Source organism: Erithacus rubecula (assembly GCF_903797595.1).
Source record: "Erithacus rubecula genome assembly, chromosome: 3".
NCBI lineage: Eukaryota > Metazoa > Chordata > Aves > Passeriformes > Muscicapidae > Erithacus > Erithacus rubecula.
In genome coordinates, this window is record NC_136689.1 from 39547179 (window position 1) to 39570255 (window position 23077).

The 23077-nt window shown below is 38.6% G+C and overlaps 1 protein-coding gene across 4 annotated transcripts in view; it reads left to right on the top strand.

Moving 5' to 3' along the window:
- The window catches only part of RBMS3 (RNA binding motif single stranded interacting protein 3), a gene marked incomplete at its 3' end in the record, with an annotated part of 438647 nt that extends 426378 nt beyond the window's left edge, over nucleotides 1-12269 (top strand). For 2 of the 4 annotated variants that reach the window (XM_079301446.1, XM_079301448.1), the window contains exons 12-14: nucleotides 413-493; nucleotides 3002-3129; nucleotides 6971-12269. In XM_079301446.1, coding sequence (XP_079157572.1) covers nucleotides 413-493; nucleotides 3002-3129; nucleotides 6971-6977 — 216 coding nt within the window. Of the gene's footprint in view, nucleotides 1-412; nucleotides 494-3001; nucleotides 3134-6970 lie in introns of those variants that run through there. The other 2 variants (XM_079301447.1, XM_079301449.1) reach the window with 1 other exon arrangement.
- Between the last annotated feature and the right edge of the window lie 10808 nt (nucleotides 12270-23077).

Below are 23077 nucleotides of genomic sequence, written 5' to 3' on the forward strand. Positions count from 1 at the left end.
TGGAATAAACCTCTCAAATTTAATGCTTCATATTTTGTAGGTGTCATTAGATAAGGTCAATACAACTCCAAAAGATTGTTTAGACTGCTTTGTATCTGTAAACACATGCTGCTATCATGTCTTCACTGAGGTTTTTGTAAGGACAAATAGGAGTCTCTCAATTTTAGAGAACAATCTGTTTCTGTCAGTGAGATGTTTACTATTGCCTGTATTCAGATACAACTTGAGTTTGAAGTTCATGATTACAATGTTTTATAGCTGGGTAAGTTGTACCATTACCTAAAGTCCTTACTTAAAAGAAATAATATGCTGTATTCTAAATGGGAAATTGAACTAGTATAAATCTTCTAGCATGGTTTTATGCATCTTAATTGTGGTTTTCTACTGTTCATTTGCTTTTGGTTTGTTCTAGTACATGACTGCTGCTGCACCTATGCAAGGGACCTACATTCCCCAGTACACTCCTGTGCCTCCAACAGCTGTCCCTATTGAAGTAAGTTTATCTCCATCCATAAAAGTAGAGTGAAGGGGGAGTAGAACTCTTATTTATTATGCCTTCTAGCACCTGTTGTTTGAAAGGGGCCTAAAGGTTCTTTATGGAGTGATGGCTGGAAGCTTCCAGCTTTTTAAATGAGGACTGCACATTTCTTTCTCCTTTTGTTTTCTTTCTTTCCTTTTCCTTCTTTTTTCTAACCCCTCTTTTTAATTTTTTTTTAATTATTTGGAAGGGCTCTTGTTTTGCATTTGTTTTTTTGTACAGCAGGACATGGAATAAAAACATCAGTGATTATGACTATTTTTTCCCCATGTACTTGGGAGGGAGATGGGAAGAGACAGGAAAACAAACCCAGCAGGCAGACCACGAAACCAAAAGAGATTTCAAGAAGAGAAGATTACAAGAGGGTTTGATGCGGTCCTTAGCAAGCATAGGTAATTGCTGAAACATTTAGCCACCAGAAAAAGTGATTGAGCAATGGAAACCTTCCTCTTGTATATACAGACGTGGAGGATGCTGCACTGACTGAGTGCTTTTCATCCTTGAGGAAGGATTCGCTCCCTCCCTCCTTGGGGCTGAGTCATGCTGATGACAGTCTAATGAGTAAGTATTTACTCAACCCTGTAGACCACAGGCTGCTGGGAGAGCGTCAGCTTGGCCTCCACTTCTGTGAAGCTTCATAAGGGCAGCTGAGCACAGCGAGAGGAGGGAGCCTTGGCATCCTCTTCCCTGTGTGTTCCTCTTTGGCACTACCCTCTTTTATTAACAACTTCTGCCCTGCTCTGGGGTAAGGCAAGGAGTGCCAGGGTCTCTGTACTTCTGTCTTCATCTGTGTGGACTTTGGATTTTGTGCTATTACTACTCTGTGCTTTGAGGATGTGAGTTAGTGGTACTGCTGGCATGGCTTCACCAGCAGTCAAGTGTGTTTATCCTGTTTTCTCCTAGTTCTTTGCAATTATTCCCAGATAAGGTCCCACAGGAAAGGCTACTACCATTCTGTCATACTGAGCTGGTTGTGTTGCAGTCTTTTTTCAGCCTCGGTATAATTTTGCCCTAAACCTCATTTGTTTGCAAATGCACTGTGAGTGCCTCTTTTCAATTGACATTTTTAAGTCTAAATCAGGCAGATACAAATCTGAATTAAAATGAGATGGTGGGATAGAGAGTGGCTCATACCACGGGATTGGCTGCATACCATGCTGACCTGTCCAAATGGGAATTAAGGTTAATTTAAATTACTTGTCAAGTCATCCTCCCCATCACTCACTAGTATATTCATGCCTTCTAAAGTAACTCAATGTCATAATTATCTGCTATAATAATCAAAATATTATCTGAATCTATAGCCTGTTTTGATCTTTCCAGTGATGATGATTATTGTTAATGTTTATCTGTATTCATGTAGCATCATGAACCAGGACCCTACCATGCTGGATGCTCCACAAGCAGAGACCAAAAAATACAGTCTTTGCCCCAGAGAGCTTACAATCTCAAGATGAGATGGACAAAAGGAGAAGGATAAAGACAAGGAAGTAGACAGAAAAAGGAAATACTGGCAGTCTGCTAAGCAATAGAAACAAATAATTTCTCAAAAATAAAACTGATATTTTAACAGATGCTTTAAAATAAACTACCTGTTGTTTACACAGGATTCAAATTAAAACAAAGCAAGTGCTTTGTGCTCCCTCTTCTGGCTCTGTTGTGTGCAATAGAGTGATAAAGCATGCTCCCTGAAGAGACTTGCTATTCATGTGACCAACATACCAAGCATGAGAGTAGAGGAAAGAAAACGTATCTTGCTTTGAAAGCATAGAAAAAAATTTGACCAAGTATTATTCAGACTGTCTAAATAGGATAAGAAATTGTGCATAATGTTACATTCATGAATATGAACTTTTATGTGTTTGCTTATCTACTTTTTGCAAACATATAAATAAAACAAAACTTCATTGGAGCTTTGACTTAACAGATGTAAGTGTAAAGCAAATTTATTTTTGAAAGTAACATGCAGAGATACAGTGCGTAGAGGAGAGCAGTATTCTAAGGTGACTAAAATTCTGTTGGATATGTAGTAAGGTGGAGAGCAGTGGGGCTGTATTTAAATAAAAATAAACATGAACTCATTGTGAAGTTGGGGTAGGTAAGCAAAAATTAGAAGGGGCATATATAGGTTGTGAAAAAACCAAGTAAAACCCAGAACCCACCAAAATCAGAAGCTTTGTCTCTAGCTTTGAATGGGCAGGGAGCTGCCTTCAAAGGGAAAGGTATTTTTCACTGCAATCTGTGAGAGCAAAATACTACTGGTAGGCTGAGAAAGCTTCCTGTTGCTGAATTAGCTTTCTAAAACTGATGGAGTTTGTTGTGTTAGCATGTGGTTCTGCTACCTCAAACTCTCTCCATCTCAAGGGAAATGTGTGAACGGTGAGCTGGTGCTGAGCTCTTTGACGTAATTCACTGCCATGAGCAAAATCAGTAAGTTTTTCATGTTCTCATTTGATTCCCTAGGGTGTTGTTGCTGATACTTCTCCACAGACAGTAGCATCTTCATCACAGGAAGCCAGTGGTCAACAGCAACAGATGACAGTGGAAACATCCAGTGAACATGCGCCTGCATATTCTTACCAACAGTCTAAGTAAGTAGGCATAGGCTTTGTCAGAGCGGTTTGCTTCTTGATTGGAGCAGGCCAAATTTGACTCTCTCTTTCAGAAATATAAATTCTGAATAGCTTCGTTAAGTTCAGATGAATTCTGGATGTATAGAAGTGTAATTAGCAAAAGGTTTTGGCTTGTGACCTCATTTTGGCAATGTCCTTGAGCTCCTGCCCACAGTGCTATGCTCTCTAACTGTCTGCTGCTTTTCTGGACTCAGAAGGATGTCAACAACTGTGTTAACAATCATCATGCTGAGCTAAAGCAGCATATGGCATCAAAGGTTAAAAAGGGCCTAAATTTTGCAGTGGTGAAAATATTGGCACAGTACACATTGGCATGTGTAAAGGTTTCTTTCTGAAAGTGTAATGAGGCAGTATAAATTACCCCAAGTGGGTATTTGTGATAGTGCAAAACTGCCATGCAGACACGAATAGGCAGGAGCTGGAAATGGAAGAAGGAGGGATAAGAAAGAGGTGGGTAGAAGCACTGTTCAATCTGTCTCCATTCTTCTGCTCCCTTTGTTTACTTACCATGGAATACCTTGGAAAGTTTCAAATTTATAAACTGACAGCTGTATTTAAAACTTCTGAAGAGTCCCTTCATCTTCAGAATAATCCCTTCAAACACAACTTCTCTTTGCTGCAATAAAAATCTTCACAAAGGGAAGGTTACGTAGTGACAGTGTGCTCACTGGGACTGATAAATGTTGGACAGATTCTAGGAAGAAGCACAAATCCAGTCTTTCATAAATACATGTATATTGAACAACAGCATCACATTGAAAATAGAATTATACATGTTTTATCGTGGGGAAGAAAGCAGAGAAATAACCAGACAAGAAATACGATAGATATGTCAGTCAATGCATCATGATTGTACTTAGAGAGGCATCAGATATGAGCTGGTATAGGAAAGATTAGAATTATACCAATTTGTCAATTGCTTTACTTCCTTTTTGACCTCTGAAAGTGGAAGATGCATGTTTGTCTACCATATGAGTATCAAGTGTTTTCAGATTTATGTGGTTTTGACCACAATACAACAGAAGACTTCTTTTTTTTTTTTTTTTTAAATTTTATTTTTTTGTCATATCTGTTTGTATATACATATTGCAAAAGCATTCAATCACAAGCTGCCCAGTTGGAGATACAGACTATGTATGCTTATCCTTTCTGGCTGCCAGTCTCTATGGCACCTATAAATAAATGATTGCAAAATACTTACAGAATATAAAAGGCAAAGGGAAAAATATGTGCCTGTACCATCCTGTTGGCTTGTTTTAATGAATGTGTTCTGTAGCATTTGGGTCTGATGATTTCTGTGTCTCAGTTCCCTTTCTCTTACATCTTAAAGAAAAAGGACTTAGGTCTAGAAGCCCTCATAATGTAGTTGTGAGCTGTAGATTCTGGCATTTTTTCAGCATAGGAGAAAACTACATTGAAATTCTTTATTGAGATGGGTGCTGTGTTTCTTGCTCATGTGGTGAATTCCCTGAGAATGAGATCCCTCATCTTTCCTTGTCAGCTACAGCCTTTTTGCAGTGATGGATATACTTGTAATGGAACTGGCATTTATATTCACGGGACTTTCTTTCTTTTTTAATCAGACAGGCAGATCCACTACAGATTTTTTTTATTATGCTTATTTCAGTATTTTTTTTAAATCTGAAATGGGCCCTCTATTTATATCTGCCAGTTGCAGGCAGAAATGCAGTGTGGGAAGCTGTAGAAACAAACCAAAATATACACAATCTCTGTCTTTAAAAAATAACTTCTGGCAAAATATTCCATTAACCATTAATGTAAAACCAAGTGAATTTGTTTTATAATTAAAATATTATTTTATTGCTCTGCTTTGCAAAGGGCATATTTAGTAATAACAAGCATCATGCCAGATATAAAATGGTGATTGTCAATGTGAGGAATGAGAGAGTAATTGACATGACTGGACAATGATTTTGTGAGATATAGGCAAAGGAAGAGGCAGTCTATATAAAATTATTTCATGGGAGCTGATCAGTCAAGAGAAAAGTTACACTGGTATATTTCCTTATATTTAATTTCTTTGCAACAATCACAAACTTGCAGGCAACGAAGAAGAGGCAATGTACTAAGAATGAACTGATGGTATAAAGACTCTGTACTCTCTTTGTAAGTAAAAGTAAAACATGAAATTTGGAATTAAGGTTCCACTTTCTAATCAGCATATGTGTTCTTTTATTTAATATGCTGAATGCTGTTTTGTAGGATCCCACCCACAGAGTTCAGAAGTGCTAACTTCATGGCAAAAACCTGGCTACACATTGTGTAGATAAAAACAGCCCTTGATTCTGAACAGAGGAATCTACTTTATGAGGAAATCACCTTAATTCTTTTAGACCCTACTCCTCTTTTTCTTAGTAAATATTTAATTCTGCAAATAAAAGCATGAAGACTATGAAGTGGAGATCAAGGGATATCCTTTCCCCCAAAAAGTATACTCTCTTACCTCTAAGCAAAACTCAGCTGGACAATATGCTCTGATTTTAGAAGTGGATAGCATTATGTTTTTCTGGAGCCTTTTGTAGGCAGTCTTGGTGCTAGGCTAGGTTAGAGAGTGTGTGCTGTTGGAGATATTAGACTTTCACACATATGGCAGCTACTCGACCCATGGGGCAGTCCAATCTCAGGAGGTGAGCTTCCAACTTGAGTAGTCCTACCAGAAATTATGTATAGAAAATCTGAAGAAAATAGTTAATTGTTGCATTCCACATAAATCTGTTCTTAACTTTCAAAATGTTTATTTTCAGGTGTGATGCAATGGAAAAACCCTTTGAAAAATGTAATATTTATAATTGTAGCTCTGAGTTCACACTCCCAGGAAAAAAGTTTTGTGGCAAATGTTAGGTCATCGACATTCTTCAGAATTTTACTTGTAATTTTAAAATTTATTTTTAATTAGTCAAAGCAAATGCATTAATGTTTGCAAAAGGGAAGGTGCTGGATTTTCTTGAGTTAAACTTTTGTCAGGAAAGGATTTTTTTCCATGTAATCTTTAAAGACTGTGGAAGAAGCAACAGCTGACCCTTACAGGTAGCCCTAGACACAGAATAGAATTTTTATGTAGATTCTGTGTCTCTCTTAAATATCTCATACAGTCTTATTAAAATAAGCTAGATGTGACATATCTTTAAGTGACATGAAACATCAAAAACACAAAATGAGAGGGCATATTCTTTAAGAAAAAGGTTGATAATTTTGCTTTTCCTCTGTGCTAAATTTAGAAAGATATGGCACAATATCATAAAAAAAATATTTTTCTAATTAATATTGCCTTGACGGTTTCTGCTAAGTTAGCTTTAACTGGCTCATTAGGCAGACTGCTCCACAGTCTAATTGTTCTTGCCATCAGAAAATGTGTTCTTCCTAGGAAATTGGCTGTATCCTTTTATTGTAATTTTATCTTTCATTTTATTAGTAATACCCAAAATAAATAGTGGCACTTATTATTATGAAAATATTCACTCTCTTATTGAATTACCTGTGAAAGATTTACAGTGTTAAACCATGTATTCATCTACTTCCAGTGTAGTTAGACTGCCTATTAATGCCTAGCATTCAAGGAGTAAATTCATCTGCTTAGGGTGTGTTAACGACCCCAAAGTAGGAGTTCCCTATTTTTGCCTGACTATTTTCAGCTTAGTGGTGGTATCACATTTAAACAGCTGCAAAGTTAGTTTAGCTTGGATAACTTTTAAAGGGAATTGGGTGGAAAAAAAAGGATAGGAGGCTGTTTCAAAGTTGTTTTGACTTAATGACCACTTTAATTCAATTGTTTTTACAGACAATAAACAGGACTGAAGAATGTCGGTCTGAAATCTTTGCCTTGAATGGAGAAACTTCACTGAACAAGAAGTTGGCTTCCAGTTTGCACAGGCGTCAAATGAATGCTTTTTTTTTTTCTACCTTTCCCAACAAAAACAAAACAGTGTTTTTATGTGCTGTGCAAATGGTTCCGTCATGTAGTCTGACAGTTTTATTTTTGCTATTTTTGTTTTTTCAACTAAAGGAAAAACCCAGAAGAAAAATGCTGGGTTGACATTTCATCTGGACAAACATTTGAATTCAGAAATTACCTGGTGGTGTAGCTAGATTTTTTTTTTTTTTTTTTAAACAGAAAAACTGATGATGTCAAGAGGGAGCAAGTTGCGATGAAAACCAATTGTCTTCCTCAAAAATTAAGCTACTCTTTTTCTCTCATTTTCTTTTTCTTCTTGTTTTAAAGCTAGAGTATTTTTTTGGTTTTTTGGTTTTTTGATTTTTTTTTTTAAAGAAATGTTTAGGTAAGGTTTATCTTGAATCTTAATTGCCTTAATTTTAAGGACGTCAAAGGCTCTCAAGGCAAGCTGTCAACGTCTTGTTAGAAAACCCGAGAATGAATTGAACCTGCTCACACCGGTGCTGGTGCAGAAGTTTAATAGACTGAGTTTTTGGGGTGAACAAAAAATAAACTGTACAGTTTAAAAGAAAATGATTTTCTTCTTTTGAAGAAAAGTTGATGATAAAGGAACTAAAGGAACTGTGGCAACTGAAAGGATTGGAAAAACGCTGGGACTTTTATGAACTTTGTCTTAAGTGTTGACAGAAAAAAAAAATCTAGAAGGCTAAAGCATTTTACAGTAAAATTATTGAATTGAGAAAAAAACTTGCTGCATTATAGAGAATGCAGGGTTTTTTTCTTGCAGAATGCAGATTTTTTTATTTACAAAGCGTGATCGCTAGCAAAAGCATTAGTGCTTTTTATCTGCAGTCTTTTTTATGAGCTTTAAGAAGTTTTTAGTCCGCTTTGCTTGTCACATTGCAAAAACCTAGCTTAAGAGCATTAAAAAAAAACTTAAGTAGATAGGAGCTTATGGTCAAAAAAAGTGCAAAAAAAGCAATAGATAGAAGAAATTGTTGACAATTTCTGTAGTCTTTCCTAGTTGTGAACAAATGCAGCCTATGGATGGCCTATTTTATACCAAAGATGAAGTGACACCCTAACGCAGTCCAGAAGATAGAGGGTTCTTTTCTTTTTTTTTAATCTTTATTTGACCTACATGGCCGGACCAGTTCTTACTTTCTTGTTTGTTTAAACTATCTTCCACTGGTGTTTTACATACTGCATATGTTATAGTGGAAATTTCAGAATAGTTGGTATCAGAAGCTGTCCGGGTTTTTGATGATGTGCTTTGGAGAGCATCCCAAAGCAAGGGGGATCGAGTTACCAACTAATCTGTCCAGGCAGGCTTTAATTTTGGTGAGTTTTTCTCTTTAATTACCTGATCTTTGGTATTTCTACTGAAACAACAGTCTTCCTTCTGAAGTCCAACATACCAATTCATTTCTTCGCCTCAGTCTTTGTCATCGTCCAGCATGCATAGCCACCTTAATTCTGCTTTTATTTCTCAGTGTTGCATTTGAGTTGCCAGGTAGATATAAGAGAAAGCAAACTTGATTGTTGTTCTAATTTTGCTTTCCCATACAAGCAGAAATGTTGAAAATTATGTCGTATTGTCATGCAGGCAGGAAGTTAAAAATTATTCTTCTCTGCTATGATTTCTGTTGTCTTAATATGTTGGCTGACAATCACTAATTAGTATGATTAGGCAAAAAAAAAAAAAAAGTCGCTAAATTTAAACCACCAAAACCTGTATTAAGAATGACAGTTATTTTCCATAGAGAAATTTTGATTATGGCCCTTACTTCTTCCAAACAGACAAATGAAAAAGGTGAAAAGGAAGTCAAAAGATGATTTTTTTCCTTAAGGAGGCAGAAGTGAAGCAGCATTTCCATATATGCATACACACACACACATAACTATGTGTAAAAATTAAACCAAACATTTTTAAACTTTCCTCCATCCAGAAGAGAGGGGAAGGCTCATCACATATACTGTGGTGGATTAGAGACAGGGTATCCATTAAAAATAAGGAAAATAAAAACATACATATTGGATCAATCTGATTCAGCTGCCCAATCTTAAAAAGAGGTCTGTGTTTCCCTAACCTGACTTTTTTGGGGGGGAAAAGAACACAATTATTTTTTTAAATCAATAAAACAAGATCATATATTTTAACATAGTGGGAGGGGGAGGGGATTTCCCAAGTAAATGCTGCTAGGTATGCAACATAGAAAAGAGAGAAATGGGAGTTCACATGGTTCTTCATCACAGGAAGAGGGCCTGATTTTCAGAAGTGATAAAACTTCTGCTTTCCCCAGAGTAGTTGTTGATATTCAACACTTCTGAAAACCAGATGATGCCAAAGGAAAAGAACAACATTATCCACATGTTTTCAATTTAGAAAAAAAACCCCAAACCTCTCTTTCTGTTTCATGTGCTGTCTCATTACTTGTTGCTCTTTGAGAGGGGCACTTGAATTTTGTCCTTGGATAAAGGATCCCTCTTTCTTTAGAGGGGATATGATGGAAAAAAATCGATCTAGCCTTATTTTCTTCCTTTCTACACATACTCTCTTTCTGTCTCTCTGAATTATTTGTACAAATGAAGATAACCCCAGGCACAAGTCAGTTACATATGAAATAAAGACATTTGTTTCTGTGTTAGTTCTAATGTGACACACAAAAAGTCTCATTTACTATCAACAATGAGGCTACAAGGTAGCTACCATGTGGCTGATGAATATGCTGAGGTACCTTCTTGTTTCTATTCAGAACTCTGCTGCTTTATTTATACATTCAGAAACATTTTTCTTATTTTTTTCAGCAAAGTTAAACAATCTCAGTGTTTTTTATTACGCCAGGCAGGCAACACGATATCACAGTGCCTGTCACTTTAAAGTGTTTCAAGTGCATTCTGTATTAGAATTGTTCCCTTTTTTTTCCATGCTATAATGTTCAGTAGTGTTTGAAATCAAAAGAAACAAAGCAAAGAAGTAGAGGAAGAAGAGGAAAGAAAATGGACCCCTTAGATACAATTCATCATCTTACTGATCCCAAAAAAAAACAGTGAACTGGTACTTGAAATCTATGAATTGTAAACACTGTGAGCCTTGAGTATAAACAGTCATAGATCATAAGGTAAGAAAAAAGCTTATTTGGAACTTACAAAATGCTCAGAAAGTGGTAACTCATTTCTAAAAGTTAAAAATGAGATAAAAGTGAACAGCAAAATAGCAACACGCTGCATGGGTGTTGTGGCTTGGTGGCCTCTGAAATCTTAAACTGGTTTTCTTTATGTTTGTTCTGGCTAATATGGGTTTTTTTGAAGGTGTATTATTATGCTCTGTTTAGTTTCTGTTTTCCTCTTTTTTTTTTGGGGGGGGGGGGTTTGTTAAAGACCTGAATTTGTAAAGTCAACATCTTTGTCTGTCTTGCCAATTTAGCTTTAAATATCAGGAGAGTTCCTGAAAGATTGCAGAAACAACTCTAGATATCTAAGGCAATGGTGCCTGGCCCAGAGGTCTGGAAGTAACATCAGATCCATAAACTGAACTGCGTATGTACTTTCCATCACACCTGAATTCTTGTAAATAATCAAATCTGGATGTTCAGGTTTGGATTTTTTTTTTTTTTACCTTAAAAGATAAACACAAAAGGGGTGTCAGAAAACTATGAATTATGGCTAGAAAATTCTGAATACCTGGGCTTGTCACTTAACATTGAGGAAAAAAAAAAAAGATACAGTGGAACTGAAGAGAGTGTTATATTTGCAGGTGCTGACCCGAGTGTAGTTCAGGGCACTGAAAAAATCTCACTGTTCCTGCTGAGATTGCAGAGGGACTCTTCTTCCTATCTGGCTCTACTGCTGGTTTTGTAAGCACTTTTCACCTGTGACAGTCAGGCCTCAAATTGTGAATGTCCTCTTATTGCCTTCCAGTGAAACAGACTCTTGAAATGTCCTTAGCCTGTGCTTACTTGTATAGTTCTGTTTGCCAAGAGACTGCCTTGGTTGTGTTGGTCAAGAAATCCACCGTAATGCAGAATGAGGCATATCTGAGAGCAATTGCATCACATTGCATCATCTCCTGCTATGGATGCATGCCCAAACATGGGAGATAAAGGCTGGTCATTAGAGAAGTGAGGGCTTAAAATTTTAATGGGCAATTGGGCTGTAACATTCAAACGGATTTTTACCCGAGTAAAAATCAGATGAAGGGTGTTATTTATGTATGTGTGTGTACCAAAACTCAGCAAATTTGAGGAAGCCTGCATTGTAATAAAGTTTATTTTTAATATGTCATAGTATTTGGATCTATATTATGTTGTTTATGGTACTGAAGATTGAGACTGATCCTAAGTGTTTAAAAAATTGCCATGCTTCATGGTTTTAAGCTTGATGGTGTTTCTCATGCCACTTCATTTTAATGCTGAGGTTGACATGAGCAAAACAGGTTTAGGCAGACTCACTCAACTCCACCTATAGCAAGAGTCATGCTAAAGAGTGATAATGTGCTTAAAGTAATGAATCAATCCATTTTTAGTGGTGAGACCAAATGTGGTAGTTGAAGATAGTAATATTTGATACACACATGGTCAACACTTCTTTCAAAACTTTATTTAACATGAAATTGGCCTGGATATAAAAGAAGTGCCCTAGGTAAGGGATTTTGCTGGTCTTTCTCCATAGCCCATGTGAACCAAGAAAACAGTCACGGTGTGATGGAAATGCAAAACAGAAAATAAGCAAACTGCTGACATTTGGTGCATTAGCCTTTTCTGTTTGATGACAATTGACTCCAGTAACGAGGATTCCTTTCATTTCTAATGCTCATACACACAGTCATGCACGCACACCTTCTCAGAAGGAGGGCTGAGTGAGCAGCAGACTTCTCCTCCCCTTCAGTGGAGCAGATTTCTAGAATCTCAGCAAGCAGCAAAGATGCTGCTTGTGTAAGGAGAGTTATTTTCCTCTCAAAAAGAGCACCAACTTTTTCTATATTGCTCCTGTCACCAAAATAGGCTAGAGCTCTGTATGTACCCCAGAGATTTATTCACCTTTGTGCCTCAAAGCAGGCAGAAGAGACCCTTTCTTCTCCCCTTTATTAACATGCTCTTTGTTAAAATTGAACAGAAAATTTCGAGAGTAAAGCTGTAAAAGAAATGAATGCCAGTGCTGGTTCAGATTTCCATGATAAGAAAAAGTTCTTGTGTTTATTGAAGTTGTTCAATTCAACTGTTAATTCCCCAACAGGGACAGCTGAGTTCTTTCACCTTAATAAAAATGTGTAATGAAGTGGAAAATGTCAGCCCTTGACAGGTTCACAAATCCATTTTTTCTTGTAGGTCCAAAGCCTGCAAGGTGTAAGCACCTTCCAAGATCTGGATCTGTTGTCCTTAAAAGAGTATCTGCCCAACATTAGTTTTCTGCCTTTAAGTGTCTTTCTCTTGGATAATAATTTTATGAATTTGGTGAAATTTACAGTCAGTTATATTTTTAAAAGCCCAAAAATACAGCCTAAAGAAGAGAACATGATGTTTATGTAATTGAAGTATTATTAAATATGATGTATTTCAGAGTGGAAGAAAATTCTACTATCTTTTTGAGGCAAAACAATTTTATGTAAAACCAGGAAATGTACAGAATTCATTTAGGAATTTTTAATTGTTTTCCTTTTTAAAGGAGAATGAATAGATTCTATCTGTAAGAAAATCAAAGCAGCTTTGAAAGCGGATGAACTTCCAATCAAGAAAACATGCATCACAAAAATGGGTCAGAGGTTCTTTACAGCCCTTACAGACTTCACTGCAGCCAAAATGTAGAATACAGAACCTCCGTGATACATTAAATTATGAATCTTATTTATATGGGCATCTGTGTGCTGATGTCTCAGAATGTCTCTGAAAGATCTGTACTGCTATGATTTTTTTTTTATGTTTTCCATTTGTAACACAGTCCTAAATAGCTGCCATTTTCCCACTCCTGGGGCTTTCTGTAGATCAGTGGATGTTAGGTTTAAACTTCTGTTTTCTTTGATGAAGCTTTCAATAAAAAAATAAAGAAAATAGCTGGGTGACTCTGTTCTTGTGGCACCTTTGGGTGAGGCTTCCCAAGGCTGTGACTGTAGTGCTGAGCACAGAGGGAGCAGAAAGGCTTTGCAGAAAAGTCTGCCTCCTCCACATCTTCACCAAATGGAAAGGAGGAATCAGAGAGGCAGGACAGCTCTGCTGCCCTGCCAGCAGCACAACCAGCCGTGTGTTAGGAGGTGAAATACTGGAGGAAGTGTTTCTCACACCAAGACTGAGTGTATAGCACTGATGGGTGTCTGCTGTCCAGGCTCTCAGCTGTGAATTCTCAGCACCTACGAGAAGAACATTGCCTCTGTTTCTGGGGTTTATTTTAAGGAGTGACTTCAGGGCAAAAGTTGCCACATGGAAGACAGAAAATCTTTATTTGTGGAATAAGTACAGCCTAAGCAGTGGTAGAACGAGCCATACTTCATCTTGAAAGGAAACTGGAAAGTAAATTGCCTCCTCAGCTATATCTCACAGGGAGCAAGAAAGGTGCATTCCCCATAGCTGCTTCACTCAGCAGCTCTCTTGTTCCATGTGCATTTCTTCCCACTAGGCAGTTTCTGTGGCAAAGGTGAGGATGGGGTGGAAGGGTCCAGCTCCAGTCTCCTCCCCAGCCAAGTGGCTTTGTTTCACAGATTAGGAATTACTGAGCACTCCTTTTTACCTACCAGGAATGTGCCTGTGTCCTTCAGCCCTGTACATGTTTTGTGGGATTGCCTGCACACTGTCTTTTCACTATGTTTTGCCCAATGAAATACTCATTAATGAGCTTCTAACTCCCTTCAGCTTAATCAGGAAAGACCAGAGAAATCCTTAGAAGACAGAGGAATGAGATGGGGAAGCAGGTGAGAGGGGCTTTTCAAGTGCACCTGTGCTGAAATGTGCATTGCTGCTGGCCATGATGATGGTGAAAAAAGGAGGAAGGCAGGAGGGTGAAGTTGCAGCCTGCCTGGAACTCCTGAGTGGTGGCTGAGGAGGCTGGGGAGATCAGCAGAAAGTGGGACACTGTGTTCCACACAGATGGTGCAAAGGTGGTTCATGTCTGATGTTCTGGTGCCAGGTTCATTTTTGTCTCTTCCAAGATTGCTCCATTTCCAAGATCATTCCACGTCAAGCTCTACTAACAAGGAAATTTCTAACAATTGTGGCATTAGTGAGTTTGGTTTTATTGTCTGTCAGTTGGTATCTGTGTGCATATGGAACCAATCTAAAGGGGGTTTGCATCAGCTTCCACAGAAGTTCAGGTAAGAAAGCTGTATCTTCTCATCCTCTTGGTTCCACTGTCTGTGTCCAAATCAAAACAAAAAGTTAATTGGCAAATTATATCATTGTATCTGTCTTAGCCTTAGAATTAAAATAGCAAGGGCAAATGGGGTTTTGTAATTTGTGACGTGTTTCTTGCAGAGAGGGAAACCTGTTTTTTTCAGTAGTCTGCATCTGGAATGGATGTCCATGACTTCCAGATGGAGAAAGCTGTGTCCTTTGATTGTCACTCCTTGAAATTTCAAGTAGAGGGGAAGAGAGAAAACAAATCAATAGCTGGTGTAGCATAAATTTTGGAAAATTATCTAATTAGCAGGTTTATATAAATTTTAATTTTATTATTTCAGAGGAGTAGATATTGCACATTAAGATCAAGGTCTCAGTGTGCCAATAATGATCAGCATGCACAGAAACAAAGGGCCAAGAGCAGACAGGACTGCAGCAGAAGCTACTGAAAGTATCAAGCCATGATTCACACCTTAGTGCTGGTGAACGTGCTGGAGCCTTTGTGCTCAGCTCCTTGCCCCATTCCTGTCCATCTGATCTTCAGCAGAGCCCTGAGCACTGGGCAGGAGCCTTGGTGCTGATTAATGCCTTACAGAAGTGGTGCTGCACCAGGGGAGGGTTTCTGCCAGGCAGGTAAGAAGCCTGCCTGGAGGGGAATGTGCTGCCCAGCACATGCAGGCAGGAGTGCAGCTGCCCACTGCTGCACACAGGAAGGCAGTGCTGCAGGTGGGAGACAGGCAGGAGACAGCACATCCCTCCACTGAAACCCTCCCAGAGCCTGTCAGTTTGGGTTTGTTTACCAATGCCACAATGTTCCTGAAAAAATCCACTTTTTTGCAAAATGCTGTCACCAAACCACTTCCTTTCCAAAATGTATGTGTATAGACTTCTGTCAAAGGTGTGCTCACTTTTAGCAGATGCTTTGCACTGCTACCTCACGGAACTTATTTGAAGGAGCAGAAGCTATAGCTAAATAACTTACTAGGTATTTGCACTGATTTAAATGGAGGAGTTGAAAATTGGTGCAGTTAAAATGATGCAGCTATTTTTAGAAGTTGAATGGGCTTCTGTTTATAGTGGGACTAGCTGAGGCCCTAGGTTCTGCTGCATGGAAATGCTGCTGAAAAATAGAGCAGTGTGAGAAAAAGATAGAAACCATCATTTACACCTATTATTTATTTCATCATTTTTTACCAGTCAGTACATTCTGTCTTTTGTGGAATTTATCCATTGACACACAGCCAACTGAAAATTGTGTAAGATCCTTGGACATAATTCCTGTGAGACAGAGTTCCATGTTTTTCACTCCGAAATTATTTCCTCCTTACTGCTACATCACACAACAGCTGACTAGGATGCTCTCTTCCTCAGGTAGAGCAACTTCTGCCTGGTGTTAATCTTGTGTGAAATACTCTTTAGTGGAGTCCAGGCTCCTCTGAGATTTCCACACACCATCTTGTTTTTTTCCTAGTTAGTCTTGGTGATGTGAAGTTGCACTGCCACCACTGAGTCACTTTTTAGTACAGAGGAAGGGACAGAAGTAGAGAAAGACACACATCTCCTATGCTGATACCAAGACACAGCAATCCATGGCTGAACAAAAGAACAACCACTGCACAGCAAAGAAGTGGAGAGCTGACCCAGTGCTTCCTTTCTCCATTTGTGCTGCAAGTTCCAACTTCTCAGCAAGCACTCTGATAGCCTGGCTGTCTTGCTCTAGAGGTGAGTCTTTGAGAGGACCAGAAAGTTACCTCTTTTTGGAAAAAAAAAAAAAAAAAAATTAAATCAGTTTTTTGCAGTGTTTCTCTCCTGTTTCTCAGTTGTGACCCTTCAGTGTTATGTCCTATGCATGCTTCCAAATGAGCAAGTAAATATTTATTACAGAGACACAGTTGCCTCAGTCCCTACCATGTGCCATGCAAACTCAGAAAAAGAATCATATTCTGCTAGGCCTATGAGAGAAGGAAAAATTATCTGCCTCATTTATTCAGAGATTCAGATTTCTGAACCTCTGACACACCTGAGTTCAGTGGGATTTTGTGTTTCTGGTTACTTTTCATAGCAATAGCTGGCTGTAACACAGAGTTCAAGGACTGCTTTCCAAAATCTGTTTCCCTTTTCACGTACTGATTGTGCTGTGAGGGCTGTGGGATGTAAACAGCTGTTTGCAGATGCTGATTTCTGGAGAATATCCAATTCATTTTTTCCGAGAAGAAAAAAATGTTCAAAAGAAACATCCGCTGCTGCTTAGAAAAATAGAGCTACCCAGCAGTTTCTGTGCCACCAAAATCATCTTGAGGTGTATGATTCACCCCTGTGCAGACCTGTATGGCAAGGATGAAATATTTCTTCAATCCAGAAAGACTTACACTGGGGCCAGACTGACCTTTACAAGGTGCTGAAGCTTTGAGCGTGCTCTGAGTAGTGATGAGTGCTGTCTGTAGCAATGACTGAGACAGGATGCTCACAGCAGGGCTGTTTCTACTGCACAAGGGAGCTGAATTGTCTTTGTAGAAGAGCACCTCACCTGAACATAACTTTAATGTCTTGTGCAGTGAGCTGGCCATAAAATCAGCCCTTCTGTTGTCTTTTGTGCAGGGCTTGTGCTAGCAGTGTTTTCTGCAAATGACACTTTCTCCTTGCTTTCCCTTTGAAAATGACCCTTTCCATGCTCACTGTGTCATGGAAACTGTCTGTGCTTCTGGTGAGGACTCTGCCCCTGCACAGAAGGTTTTCTTCCACATCAAGGGCTTCCCTGGACTGCAGCAATAGTCCTTCCATTTGCCAGTCCTGCCTGTGTGAAATATGTTTATTACTGTAATATGTTCCAGCTCTTGCAGCCAGCTCCTCTTGACAGGAAGTATTGAGAATAAGGTCTTCATGACTCCCATCCACCAAAAAAAAAAAAAAAAAAAAGGTGTCAGAAACTTCCTCCAGCTGTGGATCAGGGAATTACAACACCAAAAACCTCTGCTCTTTGGCTAAATTATAGTTGATTTTATTAGAACTTCCTGCCCCTCCAAATCCACTTCAAGCTCATTTATCTCTCCCTTCCCTATTACACATCCTGTCTGACATGCAGAGTGCAACTTTCTGAGGTGATTTCTATTACTTGCCTACACAGCACCAAAGAGAAACCTTCAAAAAGTATAGCTTCAACAAGCTATAACCACACTGGATTCTCTGCTGGGAATTCTTCAGTTATTTTTTCCCAAAGCATATAATTTTTTATTAAGCTTGGAAAGAATTCTCATTAAAAAGTAGGGACTGGAGCATCAAAGCTCACTGTGGTAATGTGGACTGTTTACCTAAGAGAAGCAGTTTGTCTGTTGTGTAGGAGTATTAAATGCTCTAGATAATTGGAAAAAAATGGGCAAAACTAAACAAACTTCCCAAGAGAAGAGGAAGGAAAGAATCTTCCCTAGGCTTGGCAGGCTAGTAAGGTTGTATCCTATTTTGCCTCTCCTTTAGAGGCTGCTGCAAAGGTTTCAATAAGTGACCATGAGCTGCCCTGGTGAGTGAATTAACAAATAATTCTGATTAATTCTGTGTACAGATTAAAGGGAAAGAACTGAAGCAGCATTGGTGGCTGAGGTGCATGCAGGCTGTGAGAGTACAAGGAAACTTGAATCTTAAATAGCAAAACATCAGGATCTGGGCTCAGAAGCACAGGATGAAAAATTTTGTTGCAGGATTACTTTTCCCAGTAGTCATATGTACAATAAAGCCTTTTTTAGGGCAGAGATGCCACCTATGTTGCCTGCCCCCAGCCCCAGCACCACAGCCAGACATTTAATCAGCACAGCTATACCTGCCAAAAGACCTTAGCAGAAGTGCAGTGAGAGACATTGAATAATTCAGACTTGTTTCAAAAAGAGTTACAGAAGATTCCCATTTGTGTGATAAGTTTGTTTGCAGACTAAGGTGTTGACCAGAGTCAAGAAAGATGTCTGCTTTCCATCCTTTGCAAAGTTCTGCTTTCCTCTGTTCCTTTATAAAATGCAATTTAGGAAAGGCATTGTGCTGTGGATATGAATGTATGTACATGTGTAGAAAGAGATCCAGGATAATTTTACACTATAGGGACTCCATGGTGCATTATGCTCAGTTTTCTTTAACCCCAAACCCATTCTCAGAACTCAAATGGAAGAGCAACTGACAGAGCTGACAACCTGTTCCCTTCTTCCTACGTAGTTTCTGTAATAAAAGCTGCTTGGTAGCATGGCACATATGCAAAACATGCCTGCCCATTTGATCCACACCACTGCATGCCAGTGCCAGCTTGGGCTTCTGCCACGCTCAATTTCAGTGGCTGCAGATGTCATTAGGTGCAACAGACACAGCAGAGATGTAGTCTATAGAGAATAAAAATGGAAGTCCATGTCTCTAGACAGGAAAAATTATGTCTGTGCAGAGGTCAGAGAAACACCCAAGCAGGGGGATCTTTTCACCTTAATGAGCAACAAAAGCCCCTCTCAGTCCTCTCCCATAGCTTTAGTTAAGAAGCCACCAACCCTCCTTCTCTTGCAGTAGAATTCATTACTGCTTCTACCTGCACAGTAGCTCCCTGCAGCACTGTCTCCACTTCCCACCCAAGGTCTATTCCAAATATTTGGTGTTCCTAAGCATTGAGCACTCAAACTGCAGAGTGCCAGTGACAGCTGAGTGTGTGCTGGTGGAGCTTGGTCCAACAGGGCATGATTCCACCATGGCAGCTGCTGCTCCAGCAGAGCTCTCGGGGGCCTCGTGAAATTACTGACATGAAAGCGGCGCTTGGAGCGAGAAACGGAACTCATTTTTCAATTGACATTAAAGAGGAAATCATTCCAGTGTCAGCTGATGCTGCCCAGACACATTTTCAGTAATTAAGGCTCAGAAAAAGCAGTGGAAATACCTAAGAGGTGTTCTAAGAATGAAGCCAGAAGCAGCATGTGAGAGGTGCCAGCTGAAGGAGTCCCTGCTGTGAGCATGACGTGAAATGGGAAACCTTATGGAATACAACCATGCAGAGAACAGGAATGCAGCATGGAAGGAGTCTAAATTGTGCTTTTGAGTACAGGATGAGAACACAGGAAAGACAGGTGATTTCAGAACTGTGATGCACGTGGTCATGTAAGGTATTCCTGTGACTTTGAGGTAAGGAATGAAAACCAATCCTGTGTATGCCCTCTTGCCTCAGCTTTGAAACACATCTGAACCCCTTCCCTCCCTACATGTTGCCAATACAACATATGACACTTGGTTTCTCATTTTTGTACTCTTTCATGGTGCTAGATTTCACTTCTACATCCAAATGCAAACTTTGGAGGTTTTTTCAAGAGTTTAGGTCTTACTTTTTCCACATTATATTTTTTTAAACCACAATCACTTCAGAGATACATTCCATTATGCTCAAAAATAGATTATATTCCTACCATTTTACAACCAAAAACCACTGAAAGTGAACTTGACCCGCAGTATGAGAATAATTTGTTTTAATATGGAACCCACAATTCCTTGATGGATTTTTCTGCAGTGTCTCTCTGATAGTTCTTGAGACCCCAGGTGAGATTATTTTGGCTTCCCTTTGTTGGCCCCAGGCAGAGGTGGCTATCTAAACAAGGCAGATCCTACCAAATCCCAGGGTGTGTATTTCTGGCTGTTGATTACCTAAATAATTTGTAGATTACCAGACACTATCAGCCTCTACTTTCCACACTCCAAGATTGTGCCCCTACCTAATCACAGAGTTTATTGTTGGGTGAGGATCTGCAGCAGCACCCCAGAAAAGAGAGCACCTTATCCACAGGGGATAATGTCCATTTTGAACCTGCAAAGAAATCAGTGGGGCTGAAAAGGGGGGCTCTTTCCTTCTCCCCAAAATTGTGACACCGTCTCATTTACAAACAGTTCCTTCAGTCAAACATCAGTTTGGGTGTGTGTTTGTAAACAAATTGTCTTCAAATGATTTTTCATGGTTTTATGAGGAAATTAATCAGTTTTCTTGTTAAATTCCAATTATTTTTTTTTTGTGTTCTGGTTTTCTTATATCCACTAACAGCCCAGTCTGCCTCCCATCTCAGAGAAAAGACAGCATTCCAAGAACTACAAATGGTGCATATCATGTTCACAGTTTGGTTATATGTTTGTTTGTCTGTTAAGATTGCTTTTTATGAATCTTAGCTATTTTCCCGCTGTAACTCTTTATAGCAGAACACACTGCTCTCTTACTTATTCCTGACAGATCCTGTATAAATAATAAGAGTCATTAATCATAGTAACAATGCACATCACAGGTCTTCCAGGCATTCACAACTGAACTTGCTGAACTGTCCTGCAAATGAAACCTTCCCCTTCTCATTAATTATTTCTGAGCCTACACAGAAACCAAGGATTTTTTTATTTTTTTTTTTTTTTTAAATAAAAGCCAGTGGAAAAAAAAGATAATTTTCTGCCAATGGATTTGTTGAATGAATGATGGGGATGGGTAAAAATCTCAGCTACAGGAAAGCAGAAAGGGGGTTTATACTTACTGAGAAATGTTCTCATTTCTGTAGTAAGTGGAAGCTTGTTTTTTAACAACTCATAGTCAAAACTTATGGACAAATATTTTGTCAAAAAATTGTGTGAAAACTGTTCCCCAAAATAGTAATTTCTTTTGTTTAGTTTCCATTCTTCCAACAAATACATTATCCAAAAACTGCAACTTCTCTATATTCATTATTTATTTACATATAGGAAAGAAATAGCAGGAGAAAAAGTAATCTAACAGATTAGAGCAATGGACAGTAAATCCAATTCTATACCAAATAAAGTCAATACAAATTATTCTGCTGAGTTCACTGGATACAAGAAACAGCTTGTGATTCAGACATCATAATATAAGCAGTGAGAACCAAAAGAAAACAAGAACAAAAAGCAAGAATTGCAGAAATAAGGCAACAACTGGAACAGGAGTCATATGTTTTAATTTTTTTTTTTTTTTTTTTTTTGGAGTGAGATTAAAAACATTTTGACAATGCTGAATTTTGAAGGTCAAGGAATATATTTGATATGGCAGCTATGAAGGTGGTTCAACCACAACTCAAGTTCTGAAATCTTATCCAAGATTTTTCTCCCTCTTTATCAAGAAAGATTGCCAATGGATTAGGATGTTATCTCAGCAGGGATGGGATTTTTATTTAGTCATATCATCTCTTTGCCCCACTGCATTTCCATCTGGTTCTTTGAGAGGGTTTGCTGGCTGTCAGAGAGGTGGATGGAGTCTTCAGAGAGCCTGAGAACTAAGTGGAGAAGTCATATTCAGCCACTGAATGGCAAAGGATAAAAAGAGCCTGGGGAAAAAAAGAAATGTAGGGGACATATTTGCCTCAGCTGCAGAAATTAATTACAGCTGGTGTATAGATAAGTGTTTGTAGTTGCTCAGCTATGTACCTCAAGTCTCTGCTTTCCAGAGTATTTTCTTCGGGAGACACATTGACAAACATTTGACAAACTTTCCAGCCTTTGAAGAAACAACCCTGATCATTATTTAATTAACTGATTCATTTCAGGATCTTAATCTGAAAAAAGAAAAGCTGATATTTGTCAGCTATGTTTTATTATTTAAAGCTATTTTGTAAGAATATGAACATGATATAATGTCACCACCCTTACTGATGAACATTCCAACTACTGTTTTTTTCTCTACAACACTGTTTTTGCTGTATGTATTTCTGCCATGGAAGCCTTAACAATATTATGCCTATCCCTAGTCCTCAGAGTAATTGTGAGTACACAGGTAGAAGTATTTCATAACTGTATAGAAGAACATTCCCAAATGACCAAATCTTGCATAACCTAGTGAAGAATTAGACCTTACCCATATTGGGTGGGCTCCCTCAGGCCTTGATCTTTCTGATGTGAGTGCTGTCCTTGAAGATAAAATATTTCTCTAAAAAAGTAACCAGTCTATTTCCTTTTTCTTTAAAACAGAGAAAGGATTTTGAGAAAACTACCCCAGATCCTTCATATGAAACATGACTGCCTTGCTCTGCCTATATGGCAAACATTAGTCAAGAAATCCTTAAAACAAATGATTGCTTTTATTGTCCAGAAATTGAAGTATAAAGTTTTATACCAAGAGATGCATCTACTGAGAGAAATGGAGACAGCTGAAGCCAGATGAAGTTTTCAGGGGGAAAAGAAAAAAAAAAAAAAGAAAAACAAACCAAAATAACCCTTGTATTCATGTAAATATTTGCTCACTGTTAAAGGTTCTCTATGAGATGCAGATGTTGAAGGCATTGAAGATGTTTGCTGTTCCATCAAGTCTGCAAGACTCCAACCCCCCTAATTCAGAAATAATCAGGAAAAGAGACAGTTAGAAATGTCAGGGAGTATTCCTATTTCTCCACTAGCCATTCAAGCTTTTTGTGGTTTTAAATGCTCATCAAGGACTGCTGATCCATATCAATGAGTGTGACAGTCGGGGCAAAAAACTTTATGTGTTGGGACAGACTGGGACTGATTGTTTTGATGAGCACTCTGATTTCCATTAATCATATAAGCAGATCTTCCTTCTCTGGGGTTTCATTTCTTCCTGCCTTATCCAAAAGCTACTCATACGTTTATTTTTTTGGCAGTAGGGCTGCTGCTGACGTTTTTCCACCAGATGGCACCACAGACTGTGAGCCCTGGCCAGGATCTA